Source organism: Lagenorhynchus albirostris, chromosome 5 (genome assembly GCF_949774975.1).
Source record: "Lagenorhynchus albirostris chromosome 5, mLagAlb1.1, whole genome shotgun sequence".
In the NCBI taxonomy this organism is placed as follows: Eukaryota; Metazoa; Chordata; class Mammalia; order Artiodactyla; family Delphinidae; genus Lagenorhynchus; species Lagenorhynchus albirostris.
Window position 1 is genome coordinate 24,699,339 of NC_083099.1, and position 19,589 is coordinate 24,718,927.

General features: G+C 39.9%; 1 protein-coding gene across 2 annotated transcripts; it reads right to left on the bottom strand.

The window, feature by feature from the left end:
- Positions 1-8,403: 8,403 nt before the first annotated feature.
- Positions 8,404-14,969, bottom strand: RNF7 (ring finger protein 7). Of its 2 annotated transcripts, none has more exons than XM_060149714.1 (3): positions 14,697-14,955; positions 10,953-11,000; positions 8,404-9,343 (listed from the first exon to the last, which is right to left on the bottom strand). In XM_060149714.1, exons 1-3 carry the CDS (start codon positions 14,869-14,871, stop codon positions 9,225-9,227), a joined length of 342 nt encoding a protein of 113 aa, XP_060005697.1. In that variant the 5' UTR covers positions 14,872-14,955; the 3' UTR covers positions 8,404-9,224. The 2 variants fall into 2 exon arrangements, with proteins under 2 accessions (XP_060005697.1, XP_060005698.1); XM_060149715.1 differs by having other exon boundaries at positions 9,287-9,343; positions 14,704-14,969.
- Between the last annotated feature and the right edge of the window lie 4,620 nt (positions 14,970-19,589).

Genomic DNA, 19,589 nt, shown 5'->3' on the forward strand with positions numbered 1-19,589 from the left:
AGGTGACATCAGGGTCAGTGTCTGGTGAGGGCTCTCGCTGGTTCGCAGATGGCTACATTGCTGTGTGTGCACGTGGTCTTTTCTTGGTGCATGTGGGGTGCCAGGATGGAAGGAGACACAGAGAGAGAGAAAGAGAGATCTCTTTCTTTTCCTACAAGACCATCAATCCCATATGACTAGGACATGTAAATTAATTTTTTGGGGGGGACACCATTTAGTCCATAGCAGCGGGTTACTTAGCCTCTTGTGTTTATGTTCCCTTAGCTGTAAAAAGAGTTAATGATAATGGAAAAGAGTTTTTGTGAGGATGAAATGAATTAATACATGTAAAGCTCTTAGAAGAGAATTTGGTGCATAGTGCTGTGCAAGTTTTATCATTGTGATTGACCATATTTCAGTAAGTTTCTAATAGGGAATTCCAACTTCTCAAAAATATTATAAAAATGTATATAAATTAGCATTAACCAGGATTTCTCAACTTCAGCGCTATTGACATTTGGGGCCCCATAATCCTTTGCTGTGGGAGACTGTCCTGTGCACCGTAGGATGTTTAGCACCATCCCTTGCTTCCACCCACTAGATTCCAGTAGCACCCCGTCTCTAGTTGTGACAACCACAAATGTCTGGAGACAAATGTCTCCAGACATTGCCAAATGTCCCTTACAGTGAAAAATCACCCTTGGTTGATTGGTTGCTATAAATCTGTCAAGGACACAAAAGCAGCTACATGAATTTATAGTTTAAAATATTGTAATTTTGAAAGTATAAGAAACTCTTACAAAACTTAAAGAACAGGAAACTGTCAACAATCTTTTTTATACTTAATACTGGGGTGTTTCAAATAATTTTGAAGTTCTGTATTTGGGTCTTTCCCCCCTAGGTACAATAAATTGACCAGCTAAAGGTTTAAAAATGTTTAATTCTTGGCCATCATCAAAAAAGTCTACAAAAAACAAATGCTGGAGAGAGTGTGGAGAAAAGGGAACCCTCCTGCACTGTTGGTGGGAATGTAAGTTGGTGCGGCCACTACGGAGAACAGTATGGAAGTTCCTCAAAAAAACTAAAAATAGAGTTGCCATAAGATCCTGCAATCTCACTCCTGGGCATATATCTGGAGAAAACTATAATGTGAAAAGATACATGCACCCCAATGTTCATTGCAGCACTATTCACAATAGTCAACACATGGAAACAACCTAAATGTCCGTCAACAGATGAATGGTTAGGGGCTTTCCTGGTGGTGCAGTGGTTAAGAATCCGCCTGCCAATGCAGGGGACATGGGTTCGAGCCCTGGTTCGGGAAGATACCACATACCGTGGAGTAGCTAAGCCCATGTGCCACAACTACTGAGCCTGTGTTCTGGAGCCCACGAGCCACAACTACTGAAGCCCATGCGCCTAGAGCCCGTGCTCTGCAACAAGAGAAGCCACCGCAATGAGAAGCCCATGCACCTCAACGAAGAACAGCCCCCGCTCACCGCAACTAGAGGAAGCCTGCATGCAGCAATGAAGACCCAACGCAGCCAAAAATAAAATAAATGAAATAAATAAATTTATTAAAAAAACACAGATGAATGGTTAAAGAAGATGTGGTACATATATACAATGGAATACTACTCAGCCACAAAAAATAATGAAATAATGCCATTTACAGCAACATGGATGGACCTAGATATTATCATATAAGTGAACAAAGTCAGAAAGAGAAAGATAAATACCATATGATATCACTTATGTGTGGAATCTAAAATATGACACAAACGAACTTTTCTATGAAACAGAAACAGACTCACAGACATACAGAACAGTCTTGTGGTTGCCAAGGGGGAGGTAGGATGGGTGAGGGATGGAGTGGGAGTTTGGGGTTAGCAGATGCAAGTTATTATATACAGAATGGATAAACAACAAGGTCCTACTGTATAGCACAGGGAATGATACTGAATATCCTGTGATAAACTATAATGGAAAAGAATATGTATATATATAAATATTTCATATTTTCTATATATATGACTGAATCACTTTACTGTACAGTAGAAATTAACATAACACAGTAAATCAACTATACTTCAATAAAATAAATTAAAAACAATGTTTAATTCTTTCTTTGTCAAGGATAAGATTTAGTTAGTAAAATAAGGTTCATGTTCAGCATTCTAGTTTCCAGAGATAATCTTTTTTTTTTTTTTTTGCGGTACGCGGGCCTCTCACTGTTGTGGCCTCTCCCGTTGCGGAGCACAGGCTCCAGATGTGCAGGCTCAGCAGCCATGGCTCACGGGCCCAGCCGCTCCGTGGCACGTGGGATCTTCCCAGACTGGGGCACGAACCCGTGTCCCCTGCATCGGCAGGCGGACTCTCAACCACTGCGCCACCAGGGAAGCCCCAGAGATTATCTTTTAAAGGGAAGGTGGAAGGTCACTTAAAACGGAGTTTGATATGCCTGAAGCTCCCATTATTCCTTAATTCTGATAGAAATACCTCATAACTGGATGATCTACACCTGCACTGTCCAACAGAACTTTCTCCCATGAGGGAAATGTTCTGTGTGATATCCAATATGGAAGCCACCATCCACATGTGATGGGCACTTGAAATGTGGCTAGCATAACTAAAGGACTGAATTTTAAATTTTAGTTTAATTAATTTAAATTTATTGGCTAGTGGCTACACTCTTCAATAACACGGATCTACACCCTTCAAGAAAGAAATGATTTTACACGTTATTTTCTTCCTTAAGGGAGTATTTTTGTCAATGGGCAGGCCCCTTTCTCCCATTGCCCTACCTAGAAGGGTACCACCAGGCAAACATGAGGGTGTGTGGGGTGTTGATAGAACTGACGGCAAGGTTGGTAGGCAAGGATGTGGCGGCAATGTGAACAACTACTTTAAGGGGCCGCTTGTTCTTGCCCCAGAAATGCTAGGGAGCTCATACATATCATATACTGTTAAATAAAAGAGAAATGTGTTTTCATGATCCACACAAGAAATGATCCTCATAGGCATACGCAGTCATCCCTCAGTATCTGTTGGGGATTGGTTCCAGGACCCTCGCCTGATACCAAAATCTGAGGATGCTGGTGTGGTATTTGCATAGAATCTACACACATTCTCCTCATACTTAAAATCAACTCTAGATTACTTATGCTACCTAACACAATGTGAATGCTTTGTAAATAACTACCAGTGCATGACAAATTTGTTTTGCTTTTTTGGAACTTTCTGTAACCTTTTTTTTTTTTTTTTTGAGAATACTTTTGACCTGGATGGTTGAATCCTCGACGTAGAAGCCGCAGATACAGAGGGCTGACTGTACTGTATACGTTGCAGGAGACTGTGTTTTGTCCCTTCTACTTCCCAGAGCACTGCATGTCTCTTAGAAGGCTCACTACATTCCACTCCACAATTCCATTGTAAATCGAACATTCCCTAACAGGCCCTGTCGTATCTGAAGACAGCAAACTCCTTTGTATTCAAATTCCTTCTATTGTTATGGCAAGCAATAAATAATCCCATTTTACTATCAATATGTAATGTCATATATATATATATATAATGTTTATAAAAGTAGAAAAAGCAGAGCAGGGGTTAGCACTGCAGGGGTTAATTTACAAGGAGGGTCTAAGAATCGCTACAATTCTTAGATGACTGTATACCAACCATGCAAAGCTTGTTCTATGCTATGTAGTATTTGGATTTATAAAGTCACAGCCCTGGTGGTCTGGCAAGAATTCTGATTATTCTATTACACTAAAATTTTGGTAGAGAGAATTTAGTTACATATTCGATATGAGTTCCAATAAATTTAGATAGTTAGTAGGCTTCTCCTTAGAGTCTAGGATAAAATGCAACTGGCATAGAACATTTCGTCTGTGCTAAAATAGTTCCAAGTTTTTTACCTGAGATTTTCATCTGGGCAGTTGTTTCTAACTCTCCTCCCTGCCCGTTTGCTATACACACACTTTTTTGGGAATCTTTGTGGGAGGGCCCGTTGTTACTGATGGAAATGTGCTTTTCGGATGTGTTGAGGTGGATTAAAAAAAAAAAAAGAAAGAAAGAAAGGTTGAAAACCTTTCTCCTAAAAACCCATCTTGACAGTTCTTTACAGGTTATAGGTGCACACAAACATCAGGATTCTTACAAGAAGCATCACTGCAAGCAATATACCTTTCTGAAAGGCCATTCTCTAATTAAGCCAGAGATCGGCAGTGGCAGTAGTGATCTATAATGATGGCTACCATTTATTGAGTGCCTACGCTGTTTCAGGCATCACTCTAGGCAGTTAACATGCACTAATTCATTTAATCTTCATGGCAGCTCTATAAGGTAGATACTATTATGATTCCATTTTAGTTGAGGAAATAGGCACAGAGAAGTTAAGGACCTTGTGCAATATCACACAGATGGAGCTGAGATTCCAAGCCAGGCTGAGTGGCTCCAGAATTGCCATCTTACTACTGTGCTACATGGCAGCTGTAGTCACTTAGGACAGCTTGCTTGCCGCCAACCTAGGAAAAGCGGGGTGAGTTCCAGCCACGGACTCAGGTTTATCCAGTGCGTAGACAAGAGAAAGCAGGAGATTGATTGTAAAGCTTATTCCTGCTTTGAAAGTCTTTCAAGATAAAAACCGAGGGCTGTCAAAAAGACTGATTTGCTAAACATGTGGATATCTCCAAAATCAAGTGGTCAAAAAATGTACTGCTTGATATAAAGAACAGACTTGTGGTTGCCGTGGGGGAGGGATGAACTGGGAGTTTGGGATTAGCAGACGCAAACTATTATATATAGAATGGATAAACAACAAGGTCCTACTGTATAGCATAGGGAACTTTATACATATATATATATATATATATAAAACTGAATCACTGCTGTACAGCAGAAATTAACACAACATTGTAAATCAACTATTCTTCAATAAAATTTTTAAAAATGTACTGCTATATTCATATCTGCAAGGTCTGATGAAATATTTCTACTAAGATGGGACACCTAAAATTAAAAATAGAGCTCAACATTTACAGACCTTTTCTTAATATAAAATCTGGAAATCATGTTGACTGAATGATTAGAAAAAAATGTAACAGGCAAGTCATGAAGGCCTCATTACCATCCTCCACAAAATCTCATAGCGCTACAAGTAATCTAACATGTTTACAACAATTAACTTTTTCTTACAAAACTTTTGTTGAGCACAGTTAGGAGTGCTTTACCCCATAACTAAAAACACATTATTTTTAAAGTGCCACTTCTATTAGAGGAGCTTCCAAAAATGACTAAAATGAAGTAACAACAGTAGCACTTACTACGTGCCAGAAACTGTTGCCAGTTTTACGCGTGTATTAATCCATTTCATCTTCAATCCTCAAAATGATCTAGTAAGGTAGGTATTATTATTATTATCTACACTGTACATGAGGAAACTTAGGTAAAGAGAGGCCAAGTAACTTCAAGGTCACACAAATAAATGGTGGCACTGGGATGCAAATCCAGGTATCCTGGCACTAGAGTTTCAGCTCTCAGCCTTTAAACTGAGTAGCAAAATGCAGAAAAAATACTTTTCCTGTAAGACATATTTTGTTGAACAAAATCTAACCGTGGTAGAAATGGAATGACATAAAGATGGCAAAAGAGGGATGGTCCAGCGGTTAAGACTCTGCACTTCTATTGCAGGGGGCACAGGTTCCATCCCTGGTCGGGGAACAAAGATCTCACATGCCGCGTGGCATGGCCAAAAAAAAAAGATGGCAAAAGAGGAACGATCATGTAAACATTTCTCATGTATTTTGTTACATCATTCAGACATCCAATATAAAATAGCTTAAATTTTATTTGTACTTTAATTCCAATTTCCTTACATCCAAATCAGTAACGTTTTAAGTATTTTTTAAAACAAGGGCTTACTAAAGTAAACATGGAAATCTTCTCATTTTCTTTTCAGAGCATTACCCAAAGTTAGCCCTTGGCAATTTTCTAAAAAAGCAACAAAGCATTGTTTTAACAGTTACCTTTCTTATCAGATGTCTACCAAACCTCTAAAGGAACAATTAAAAAAATGTTTTTTCTGATCGTAAAGCCTCCTACATTAGCTTCAGTTCTATGAAACAATTTTAGGCTTCTTCTTTAAGCCTAAAGTGAGTATTCACCATCATATGTGTGTCCTAGGTATTAAACGCTAATTTAATAGCTGTTCACACCTCTAGAGAAGAGGGCACAGATCTGTAAGATTTGGCTCTATGAACTCTTCGTTTTAGGATAGCAGTTATTCAAAATTCTGAAACCTTTACACTTAAAAAAAATTATTGTGTGTGTCATATTAGGATTAGGACAGTGGCAGCAAAGTATGTAATTGCCTGTACAAGCACTTAAACCGTTGCTCCCCAAACAGCCTATGCTACCTCTAAAAGGGATGTTTCGGAAATGTTCTCTTTGGATGGCACAAAGATTGATGGTACCACTGGTGTTTGGTGGGTAGAGGCCAGGGAGTTCTGGTGTCTTGTAACGTGTGAGACAGTCTCACATGAAGAAACATGGTTCAGCACCCTGAGCGACTTTCGAAGGTTCATTCATGTAGTAGAAAATCTGTTTATTATTATCTGAGCCTAGAACCTAACTTCTTTTTCCATAAAAACACAAAGTACATTTCTGCATCGCTTTAAAATCCATTGAGGTTTCCAAATATGCAACTAAATTGCAAATCAAGATTGTAAATTTGTGTTGTTCAGAACTTTACTAGCACAGTTCACCATTTTGGGGGAAAAAAAGTCTTATCAATGGAAATGTTCCTCATGTTTCTGAGTCACAATAGTCTACATTGTTGCTGTCTTCGTGTAGTGATTACACACACTACACACACACACACACACACACATGCATGCATTCATCAGCCTACTTCATTATGTCTTCTGGTGTAACTGTGCTCAAGCATTTACATACTGAAAAAGAAATGAATTATAAATTACTTTCCTTTTATTTCTACTTTATATTACAATTATTATTGTATACATTTTAATTAGTGTGGAGATATATTTATGAATTTCACTTCAGGATAGTAAATGGGACTTTTTTTTATAAAAAGGAAGTAGTGGGTTTGGTAGGGTGAGATTTACTTAGATGTCAGCTGTTAATACAAGAATGCAACTTGCATAGATGGAAAGTTATACAGCCAAAGATGACAAATGTGTTTCCAATACACTAGTGAAGTAAAATTCAACATTGTTTAATCAAATGGAAAGAAAAACCTGTTCAATGCTTTGCATTGGAATTCATAAATGTCACAGCATGTTCCTTCTGATGAAACAACGTGTACTGAACTTTCAGATGGCTATGCAAATGAGCTGATATCATCCCAGGTTGGGTATAGGATCAGTGCTGCTTTGTCCCAGTCCCTCCTCTTCTACCCTCAGATGCTGATGTGTAATAGAAACAGAGCTTTGTTAGACGGTGGACCTGCAGTTTTGCGGTGTGGAAAATCAACTTATTACCACCATCCTTTACATTTCATTTACATACTGTCATACTGACAGAAATAACTCAACATTCTATTTCTCTCCATTGCAAAGCCAAATATTTAGTTCACATTTTATAGACACAACCTTTTAAAAAGATTAAAGAGCTGCTAAAACAGCTTACTGCACAAGAAACACATTCAAATGGTCCAAACATATTTGTATACTGTGATTAATTCTTTCAGTAGATAATTGTGAAAAAAAGATAATAAAGCAAAATCTACAAGAAATAAATAGGCAAGGTGAAGGCATACAGAATTCTAGTTTTTATTTTAATTTTATATATATATATATATATATATATATATTTTGGCGGTACGCGGGCCTCTCACTGTTGTGGCCTCTCCCGTTGCGGAGCACAGGCTCCGGACGCGCAGGCTCAGCGTCCATGGCTCACGGGCCCAGCCGCTCCGCGGCATGTGGGATCTTCTCGGAGCGGGGCACGAACCCGTGTCCCCTGCATCGGCAGGCGGACTCTCAACCACTGCGCCACCAGGGAAGCCCTAATTATTATATTTTTAATATTCTTTTATGTATTCACATTCCTTAGATTCAAAGAGATTCAGATTGGCAAATTCTGAAACTGCAGAAGTGAATGGTTAAGATTTTGGTTTTTTAAATGCATAGCAGTAGCCTCTATTATGGAAAAATTCATGGGTTCATAAATTGTGGCTCACAAATTGTTCCTTGATAACTTCCACTGAATGTGAGTTGGTTTGATAAAATTTAAGTATTTTCTTACACTTATGTTTCTAGGTAATAAAGTTAAAATTTTATTACCACCAATGAAAGAGCAAATGAATATTTTTTCAAATTAAACAAAAGCATTCACTTGACAAATTAGCTTATTAAGTTGAAGGTTGTGCATAAAATTGCAATAATGACAATTCAAATGAGGTAAACAGAATAAACCGTTTATTAAAACATCGTGTGATAAAATAAACTTTTTGATCCAATGCTACAATGGTAAACATTTTCCCCTCATTAACGTTCCACCTAAAACACAGTTAAATTACAACGCAATATGACTAGATCTTGAAAATACTTCTGTCCTTTACCACTCAGTAATTGAACAGTGAGGTGAGTGCAGATCTAGGTTTTCTTGATGAGTCAGAGACAGAGGATGATAATGTAGAACACCACTGAAATCTCATACAACCAAAGGTTAAATTTTATTTACCCTGTTCACTGGTCCAAACTTTAAATTCTCATAATATCAAATAAAGATTTCATGAATCATCCCCCTCCCTGCCAAAAATAAATATTAGGAACAGATTAAGGATAAGAGTTGGGTTTTAAACTGCACTTTGTTACTATAACATTGTGGTTTTTTTTTAAACTGATCAACCATAAGCATGCAAAAAGTTCTCTTCTGAACGGAACTGCTTCCATAGCTCCTTGGATATCAGTAGGTAAATTATAAACGTTGTTCAACTTATAGTTCTCTCCTTTATAGCACTTATAAGCAGTGTGTGAGACACATACCACAGAGGTAGGAAAGACCATCTTTAATAAATTATCTTCTTAATTGTAGAGAATTTCTGCAAATAAAACTGAAAAAGGCTAACCCATGCCTCTGATGAGTCCCAAAAGACCGCAGATCCAGCGCCTCCGATTCAAAGAATTAGCCCCCTGGAGAGTACTAGCCTTTGTAGGGCACCTGATAACAAGATCCACCAGGGCTCCGAACAACTGCACAAAGAACACCTTCCACTGCTCTCATTTGCCGATTCTTTGGACCACCCAGTCCTGCTGGCAGAGAGGGCAGCGATTGTTCTGTTTCACCCACAGGGACATGCAGCAGTTATGGAAGGAATGATTACATTCTCCCCAGACGACTGAAAGAAAAAAAAGAATATGTGACATTACATATTTCAATTTAAATTACCGAGCTCAAAATTCTAGCTTATTTTAGATTATGTAATAATTAGGGTTCATAATCTTGAATAAAGATGGTTAACTGGTCAAAATAATTTTTTCTAGCTATAAAGAAATGGAACCTTACATATGTAAATTACACTTAAGAAATGAGATACACCACTGTGCTTGGGAACTTTCCAACACTGCTTAGAATCTGTGGGTGCTGTGGTGGCCCCCAGTTCCTACATAGCTCCACATGGTGTCTTTCTCAAGTTAGGAGATTAAAAGGCTTTAGCCTTCTTTAGATCCCAGACTACCTCAGTCAGGCACTGACCCTGGAGACCTGTGGGTCTTTATTTTACTGAAAAATGTTCTCCTGATTTTTATTTAGCAAGATATAATGAATTTTAAATGTTTTTAGCTCATAGCAGGCTATTATAAACAGGTGACAGGCTTCTAAACATTATTAGTTGTACCTCTAATGAGTTGTTTTCTGGAAGTGGTGAGGATCTGTGTCAAGTCATCCACAGGCAGTGCAATTCCTCACGTGACAAACAGAATGGAATTTTCAAAGTGGCTGGCTTTGAAAGAGAGGTCTCTTTCAAGAAAAGGGTCTCTCTATGATCAAATAAGGCTGGCCTACACCTCACAATTCCCAAATGAAAATTTTTAAAACAAACAGAATCAAAGAAAAAATTTTAACCAAGGGAAATCACCCATAATCTGGGATACAATCTCAAACATGGGCTTCATTTATCCCTTGCTTGACCAACTGAGCTATAACAGAACAATAAAAGAAATAGGAAAAAAAAACAGGAAACAAACCTTTTTGTGAAAATTGGTTGTAGGAGTAGGAAGCTAGGGGACTCATTCTAAGTCTTTTGGGAGGAAGAAACAGGATTTTATCAAAACTACATAAATCATTAAGAAGCTGTATGTAAACCACACAAACACAAAGGTAACCTTTCATTTCAGGAAAATCCTTAAACACTTTTATAAGCAATCTAGAAGTGATGACCTCCAGAACTGGGACATAAAAACCTTTGAGTTGCTTAAATATTTGGCCTAAGACAACTTCTGTAGTCCCAGATGTAAATAAAATTTAACAAACTTTCTATAAACTACATCCAAAAAAATCTTGAGATTTAGAATTGTTTTTACCTCAGTAGAAAAGTTAAATACCGGATCATAAAAGAATATTGAATACTGAAATGCTCTGTTAGAATAAAATCCTGACTGACCAAAACTAACCTGTAACATACTCAAAACTTGAAGGATGTTTTGGCAAGTTCCTTATTTTATACTCTTCTTAATAGAAAAGAATTATTTTTTTTTGATTATCAAAATGTTTACCATGCCCATGTCTAGAATATATAACCAATTCTCTTCAATTAAAGCAACTGAAGGACTTACAGATTAATTCCATTAAGACCATTTGAGAACCAACACATTTTATATTAATAATGGATCACTGCTTTACAGTTTATTTTTGTGTATTGATAAAGTCAATCTTAATTGCAAATTCAAACATCCCCACTGAGAGAAAACCTTCAGTTGAAAAAGCAAGAGAACAAAATTACAACATACCAACACAATCCTCTTGTTTGTTTTCAGCTTGACATCTAAGACAGGCATCTAAAAGTAAACAAATAGCAATTCTCATTCTGATGCTCAGAATGCAATTTTTAAAACCCATACACTTCAAAGTCAAATAAAGGCCCAAAGGGTTAGAGATGTAGATTAAAAGACTCATACTATTAATTTCTCATCTGAACATAACTGCTTAAAGATGAATAAAGTACAAGGCACTCTACTAATTTACTTATGACCATGAGCAATTTCACAAGGGTTACTGACCCTCTATTTTTACAAGCTCTGATGAAAAGACCTTGGATGTAACCACCAGAGAAAAATATGCTATACTCCACTATACTAGGAGTTATAAGCTCACTGGGCATGTTCACACAGATCAACCTTATGAGCAGTTTATTTTCAAGACATCCTTTTAAATAAGCCATGCATATATATTGTATTTGCTTACACACAGATAGAAACTCTAGAATGATATCCAAGAAACTAATAATAAAGTTTACCTGGGAGGGGATGGAACGGGAAGGAGTTTTCACTGTGTACTTTCTCAAGTTTTTAAGTTATGTGACTGTATAATCTCTATAAAAATTAAATGTAAAAAACTCCTAAATACTAGGTTCTCTTTTTTTCTTTTTAAGGAAATGCTCCCTCTGAGCCCAAAGCATTTACCCGACAACAGTAAAATATTTTAATAAATTACCTGGGAGAAAACATGAGGAATGGGAACCAAAAGGGTATACTAGAAGTTTTCAAAATTGAATCCGTACTACTATTTGTTTGATGAAGGAGGTAATATAGAATATTTTAGGAACCAATGAAATGGACTCATTCACTAGCTGAAAGGAGTCAAAGTTGGGTAAAAGGAAGTTCAAACCAACAGAAAAAAATAGTTTTTAACATAAATTGGAGGAAAATAATTCTGTAAAAATAGAAACACGGTGGAGCTGAAGCCTGCTTCTCTTCTTACACTGGATTATGCTCAGGCATTTGTTTGCTCCTCTCTGCGTGCTCTCACCCTTAAGAAAACACACCACCCTGGCCTCTTCAGTGTGGATTAAAAACAACCACCGCCTCCTGAGGCCTTCTTCAATTCCACAATTACTGAGTATCTACTCTGGGCAAAGAGTAATACACTGCCGACACCAAAATGACCAAGTCTGGGTCCCTGGTCTCACCAGTAAATGGCGAGGTAGATAGGCAAACAACTAAATATCATAAGGATCATGATATAAGGGTGAAGACATGGCTCTGGTTCTGTGTAATCACAGAATTAGAGTTCATGGTCCCAACTGTCTCTTTTACAAATTAGGAAAACAAGGCTCCAAAAAGTTAGCTCAAACGTCCACGTTAACATACAGCTGTGGAAGGTTACTCTGGCTCTTCATAACTTGACAGCACTAGCAAACCTGGTCGCCTCTTCCTCACCAGTGCTTGCTCGCTGTGCCATCTGCTCCTTTCAGAATGAAGGGGGGAGAGTGGAAACCCAGGAAGAGAGTGTTAACTACATCAGAGTGGGCTGGCAGGCAAATCTTAGATCCAGAAGTCATAACCAATCATTTAGGCGTGTGAGATGAATTCCAAATATAAAGGACATGGGATTAAGTGGGCTCTTTGTATAATCTAGAAGTCTCTGAATTATGCTTATAGCTTGGATTTAGATTCATTATCAAAAACTGACCTAAATGGCTAAAAATGACTAACGTTGCAGATAAAGGAAAACATTTTCTTTTGATGATGTTCCTAATATCTAAAACAGCACATTTCTAAAGAGTATAGTAACACCTTTCAGAATGATGCTAAAAAACAAACTTCCTTCTGCTGTCACCTGACCACTAAGTGGATTTTAACACCTCATAAACAAAATACAGAGGTCTAGTCCAGAAAACTTTCCTGAACCCAAAGCACAGCTGTTGTAAATCTGTAACATTAATCCACAGTAGCAGAATACTTGCTATAATTAGAAAGTTAATGTGAACCCTGAGTCATTTACAGCCCATACTTTGACTTACTTTAAATATCCCAGGAAAGTTTATTTCTTGCAAAATTGCAACCATTATTTTAAATTTTGCATTTCTGTTTACTATTTTAAAATTTTTCTTTAGGGAGAAAAATAAAATGTTCTTTTAGGAAATTCTTTTTTTTAAACTAAAGGAAATTTAGGGGATAAAATTTTTAACAGTTTGTCGTACAAAAGAACAAAAATCGCCCGGATAAGTGAAAAATGTCACTCAAACTGGAAATTATGATTCTAGTTTTTAAGAAAGGGGAAGGACAAGGGAGCTGTATTGCAGGCCAATAAACTAGGTACTTTTAAAACACACAAATATAAGCGGATCACATCTGAAATCAAGCTCTTTTAAAAGTAAAAAATGTTTGAATCCCATGGTTGTAAATTCTCTTTAAAACAAATCCTTATGAATAAAAAACATAAGAGCATACTACAGAGACAGTAAATTGAGAAATCGCTTGATTCTGATAGGTTTCAATTTTCATTCCTCAAGAAGGGAGAGCAATTTTTAAGTTATTTTCTCCAATTCTCTCATTTTTCAGTGCAAGACACAAAGATTTCAAACTATAGAAACCTCAGTGTTCTCCAACTACCTTCAAGAAACAACATTTAAGGGCTTCTCTGGTGGCGCAGTGGTTGAGAGTCCGTCTGCCGATGCAGGGGACATGGGTTCGTGCCCCGGTCCGGGAAAATCCCACATGCCGCGGAGCGGCTGGGCCCGTGAGCCATGGCCGCTGAGCCTGCGCGTCTGGAGCCTGTGCTCCGCAACGGGAGATGCTCTTAAATGCAGGAGTTTTAAATGCCCTATTTAAAAACATAACGTGCATTTCAAGAGCACCTCTTCTTCAAGGTGGTCGGAGATCTTAAAACATAAACCATATAAAACATAACGAGATGAAGCTGTTCTAAAAGGTTTCACTTGGTTCAATATTTTTATTAAAAATATCATAGAAAGAAGTAACAGTTATTTGTAAAAGAGGGTTTTCCATAAAGGTCTGACTTCAGGGCACTGTCTTCTCCAAGAAATGGCATCCTATGATAGGAAGGGACCAGGAAGGAGATGAAGTTTTATGTTTCTGAATAAAAGGGCTTACATCCTTCCCGTTCAAGCCAAGCGAGTGCTATCTGACCAGTCTCGAATCATCCAGCTTTAAAAGCCAGCAGAACAGTAGCCCATCCAGAAAGGCAACGGCTAGGAACATTTTTCTTCCCTGCGCCTCCTCAGAGCACGACTAGGGGTCGTTTTTGTGGAAGATGACTCCAGAGCATCACTTTGTTGTGTGTGACCAGAACCACTTTAGTGACCCGCTGACTCAGGGCCTTGACCCTGACCTCTCTGCGATCTTTTTGAAAAGGGTGCCGTAGCTGGCCACACAAACCGAAGTGGTTCCTCCCAGCTCCCATCAAATCGCCTACTTTTATTGTTGTGATCACACCCATCATTACCTGAAATTACCTTGTTTAACTGCACTGCTTACCACCCATTTCTCTCCCCAGAATACCAGTCCCCAGCGCTAGGCGCCTGCTGAACGACCCCACGGCCCCTGGCAGCGGCCGCAGCCCTCTGACCGGCGACAGCTCGGGCGTGGCCCGCGGTCCCCGGGCACCGGGGCAGGGCGACCCCGCCCCCACTCCTCCAGGAACAGTCTCTCCGAGGCTCGGTCTGTCCCCTACGCCCGGAGCCGGGCCCGCGGAGGCCGCAGCGCGGCCCGGGCCTCGCGTGCAGCGCTTACCCATCACCTGGACCCTACAGATGGCGCACGTATCGCACTCTACGTCCCAGCTCCACATGGCCACGGCGTTCCACTTCTTGAGAGAGAACATTTTGTCGCCTCCCGACTTGGATCCTGCGCTCCCGGAGTGAGAGGACAGGGCGCAGGGTTCCTCGCCGTCTTCCACGTCGGCCATGGCGGCGGCGCGAGGCCGGCGGCGGAGACGTTGGGTCGCGGGAGGCGGGAGGCTATGGCGGCTCCGCGGGGCCGCCCGACGGGCCACAGCGCCTCCCGCAGGCCGCGGGCCACCGCAGGCCCAGGACTAGGGCCGCCCGCGATTGGCTGGCGCGGCCGAGTGACGTCACGGTACGTCAGCGCCCGCGGCTTCCCGGTGCCTGGGTGTCTCGGTGTCCCGGGGTATCAGCGACCCCGCGCCTGGCCAGCTCAGGGGCGTGAGGGGCCCGGGGCCGACTCAGCACAATGGAGGGTTCCACTGCGCATGAAACACGTGTCCTGCTTTATGCCTTCATGACACTTACCGCTCTCAGAAGTTGTCTTGATATATTCGTTTGCCTCCTCCCTCCCAAATGTAAACGGCATCGGAGCGGGCTCCACGTCTTGATCACCACCATCTCCTCGGTATGTAAAAAATGCAGCCTCAGGAGGGGCAGTTATTTGTTGAGTGAATGAATGACGGTCTAGGAATCTGGTTCAACGGTTCTGAAACTTTATGGTCTCGCGACCTCTTTACACTTAAAAATTATTAGGACATTAAAGAACTTTTGTTTTTGTAGGATGGATGTATACATATACACAATCATACGTATATATTTCCTTTTTAAGAAAACAGGAAAAAATTTAAATGTATTCATTTAAAAATAACAGTAAGAAACCCATTACAAGTTATCCTTAGAACAAGAATATCGTGCACTCACAAGAAAGAGTGAAGAGAAATAGCTGTGAATATTGTTATCCAAATAGTTTTGACCTTGTTGGTCCCCTGAAAGGATCCCAGGAACCCTGGGGACTATACTCGGAGAACCTCTGATCTAGTTTAACCTCCTTTTATACGTAGGAATAATGAGGTCCAGAAAAGTGAGTAACTTAAAGAGCACACTGCCCTTCCGTGAAGGTGACAGTTTGGAAACCAGCGTTCTTCTGTTGCTAGCCCAGGGTCTTATTATTATGTTGTGCCAAGCAAAGCAGATAACATCTCTGTTTAAAAGATAAGAGATAAGAAATCTGAGGCACAGAGAGCGGAAGAAGATGCTTGATTACCACTACCACCTAGTGGTGGACACCTGCTGTGTCAGGTTTGGGACTCAGCCTCCCACCTCTTCTTACTGGGCCTAATCATCCCTTCATCTCCTGATGTCAGGCCTTGTGCCTGGGCCAGGACTACCCAAACTCCAGAAATCTGGCAGAGGAACAGGGATGCTTATGCATTTACATAGTTATATATGTAAAAATATAAATGTGGACACATGGTCACATTTGGCTAGATGCTAATGTGTGCTGTTCATTGAGTGGTGCAGTTAGGTGCTGTGAGGGACAGAAACATTCCTCAGGATGGATGTAGTGAGGGAAAGCCTCATGGAAGAGGTGAAGTTTGAACTGGGCGGAGATGGGAGGCCTTGGAGACCAGGAAGTGAATGGAGAAAGGAGACCTCTGCGAGGCTGTCAGCTTGAACAGAGCAGTAATAGTGGTGGCAGATGTAAATCTGACCACAGTAACTTCATGAGCCAGACAAAAATACCTGTAAACAAACCTAGATGAACCATCCAAAACACATTTCATTCAATTAAGCTATCACACATCTGACTAGAGATGGCTATAAATGCTAGATAGTTAAATGAAGGCTGGAACCAGATGAGGATAAAATGCCCCCCGTTGGTGGGAACTGGGCAGTCTGAAAGAGAAAAGGAGGGACCTCAGATGAAAGGCTAGAGGATGATTAAGAAGGAGAAATGGCAAATGCCCATGCTGAATCTGAACCTCATCACCCTGCCCCTGGATTACTGTGGCCTGACTTCCTTCCTGTCTCTCCTCCCCACTCTAGCATTCAATCTAAAGTGCCTGTTTAATTTTCCTCTGTCCACTTTTCCACTTGGCACTCTGCTGCTCAAAATGTTCCGTGGCCCTGCATTATCACTAGAACAAAATCTAAATGTGCCAGTTGGTCCCTTAAATCCTGCCACCATATGGCCCCAGTCTACTTTTCCAGTAGTCATCCCTAAGCACTCCTCACTGAGACTGTCATCAGATTAGTCGTCTCAGTCATCCAAACACACCCTGGACTGTCGGGGTTTTTTGCCCCTCACATTGTAACATCTCTGAAATTGGTCAGAACGTCTCCCTTCCTGCTCCGGCTACATTGCTTCTGAAATGAGGAAAAATTCACTTATCTTTGTGTCCGTACTGACCACTCTTTGCCACTATTTATTCATTCCTCCCAGAAAAACCATAGCGCTTAATTCACTCTTTTGGCATCAGGTCGCATAACAACCCAAAAGTGCTGTTACTGATGTTCATCAAACAATTTTAAGGTTTTTAAATTGACAGCTCATAAATGATAAAAACCTTAAAATAGGAAAATGAGTATCCAATGGAAAAAAAAGCAAGTACTGTTAATGGACTCTCCAGAAATTGCTACGTATGTACTGCAGACACATGACACATCAACTCATTTAAAAACTTTTTAACTGTGGTAAAATACACATAACATAAAGTTTACCATCATAACCATTTTTAAGTGTACAGTTCAGTAGTATTAAGTACATTCACATTGTTATCAACCAATGTCCAGAACTTTTTTATCTTCCAAAACTGAAACTCTATACCCATTAAACAACTCACCATTTCCCCCTTCTCCCTCTGGCAGCCACCATTCTCCTTTCTGTTTCTAAGTTTGAGTAATCTAGGTACCTCATATAATTGGAATTATATAGTATTTGTCTTTTTGTAACTGGTTTACTTAGCATAATGTCCTCCAGGTTCATACATGTTGTAGCATGTGTCAAAATTTCCTTCCCTTCTAAGATTGAATAATATTCCATTGTATGTATTTGCCACATTTTGCTTATCTATTCATCCATCAGTGGACACATGGGTTGCTTCCATCATTTGATTATTGTGGATAATGCTTTTATGAACATAGGTGTACAGTTATCTCTTCCTGATCCTGCTTTCAGTTCTTTTGGATATAAACCCAAGACAGGAAGTGGGTAGGGCACAACCTTTAAAAGAATGACATAGGGCTTCCCTGGTGGCGCAGTAGTGGAGAGTCTGCCGATGCAGGGGACACGGGTTCGTGCCCCGGTCCGGGAAGATCCCACATGCTGCGGAGCGGCTGGGCCCGTGAGCCATGGCCGCTGGGCCTGTGCGTCCGGAGCCTGTGCTCCGCAACGGGAGAGGCCACAACAGTGAGAGGCCCGTTTACCGCAAAAAAAAAAAAAAAAAAAAAAGAATGACATAGCCCAAGGGCACGACATAAACTGATTAGAACCAAATAGGTCCAAGATGGCTGAGTCGAGTTCTACTTGACCTTGAGCATCAGTATATGCTCATTGTAGCACATCAGCACACTAAATGACACACCCCAACTTCCATGGCAGTTACAAGGACGACCACAAAAGGTCAAAAAGTGAGCAGTGGCCCAGTTACTGGAAATCCTCACCCCTTCCTCAAAATGGCTAGAATAATCTCCCACTCATTAGCCTATGAAATTACCCACCCCAATAAAAACTGACAGCCCCAAACCCTCTTGCCTTCCGAGATGCCACACTCTGTCTGTGGAGTGTGTATCTCCCTGAATAAACCTTCTTTCACTTTACTATGGCTCACTCTTTAATTCTTTCCTGTGTGAAGCCAAGAACCCACACTTGGCGGCCATCCCAGGGACTCACCTGAGACCTGGGATGGGACCCTCCTCTCGCACCCTACTCTCTTTTCTGCAGCAAACTCAGAAGTGAAGTTGCTGACTCATATTAATTCATTGCTAATGTGAAATTGTCACATTTTATTCTCCAGGCTGCTCTTTTTGTTCAGTAGTATGACTAGGGCATGTCTCCATATAAGCACTTTCATATCCACATTATTCTTCTTCATGGCTGCATAGAATTCCACTATATACATTTCCTGTGATTTATTTCTCTGAGAACCAGTTGAGAGACATTTAGTTGTTTCCAATGTATAATTAGCAGTGCTGCAGTGAACATCTTTATACATATTTCCTTGCACATATGTGAGAATATATATATATATATATATATAGTACATTTCTAGAAGTAGTATGCCTGAGTTAAGGCCATGTATTTTTCATTTTGATAGACATTGCCAAAAGACCCCTAAATAAGCACAGATTTTACACTCCCAACCAGTGGATGTCGGTGGCAAATCTTTAAAAAGTTATTATTATTATTTTTTTGAGTGGAAACAATTTCTCAGGAAGCCTCATACATTGGATATATAAGTTCTAGAGATTTGTCAAATTGATGTCACTACCCTATAGACTTCCTTACCCTGACTAATGATTTATACTGTTTCAACTCATGCTCTAATGTTTACTTTTAATGTATGAGGATCTTCTCTTCCTTGCTAGATGCTAAGATCCTCAAGAGCAGACATAATTTACTGTACTCATCCTCACCTCTACAATTAGTTTGGTGCCTGGAACTTGCCAGCAATTGTTACATTGTACATAGAATGAATGACAGTTTTTGTTTTTAACTTCAAAATGAAGAGATCTTAAGTGTTTTTTTTTCTATTGTTCTTGTGTAGCTATTCTAAATGAAATAACTGGAATCATCAATTCTAACAACACTAATACCAGCCATTAATATTTATTTTTGAAAACATACTATGAAACAGGTATTGTCCTAAAATACTTGAGATGTGTTACCTCATTCAATGCT

Excerpts from the sequence above, each read along its gene's own strand:
- RNF7 (XM_060149714.1), bottom strand. The coding sequence starts at position 14,871 with ATGGCCGACGTGGAAGACGGCGAGGAACCCTGCGCCCTGTCCTCTCAC. Across the intron at positions 11,001-14,696 it reads CTGTAGGGTCCAGGTGATGG|ATGCCTGTCTTAGATGTCAA; the intron begins GTAAGCGCTGCA and ends GTTTACTTTTAG. Across the intron at positions 9,344-10,952 it reads CAAACAAGAGGATTGTGTTG|TCGTCTGGGGAGAATGTAAT; the intron begins GTATGTTGTAAT and ends TTTTTCTTTCAG.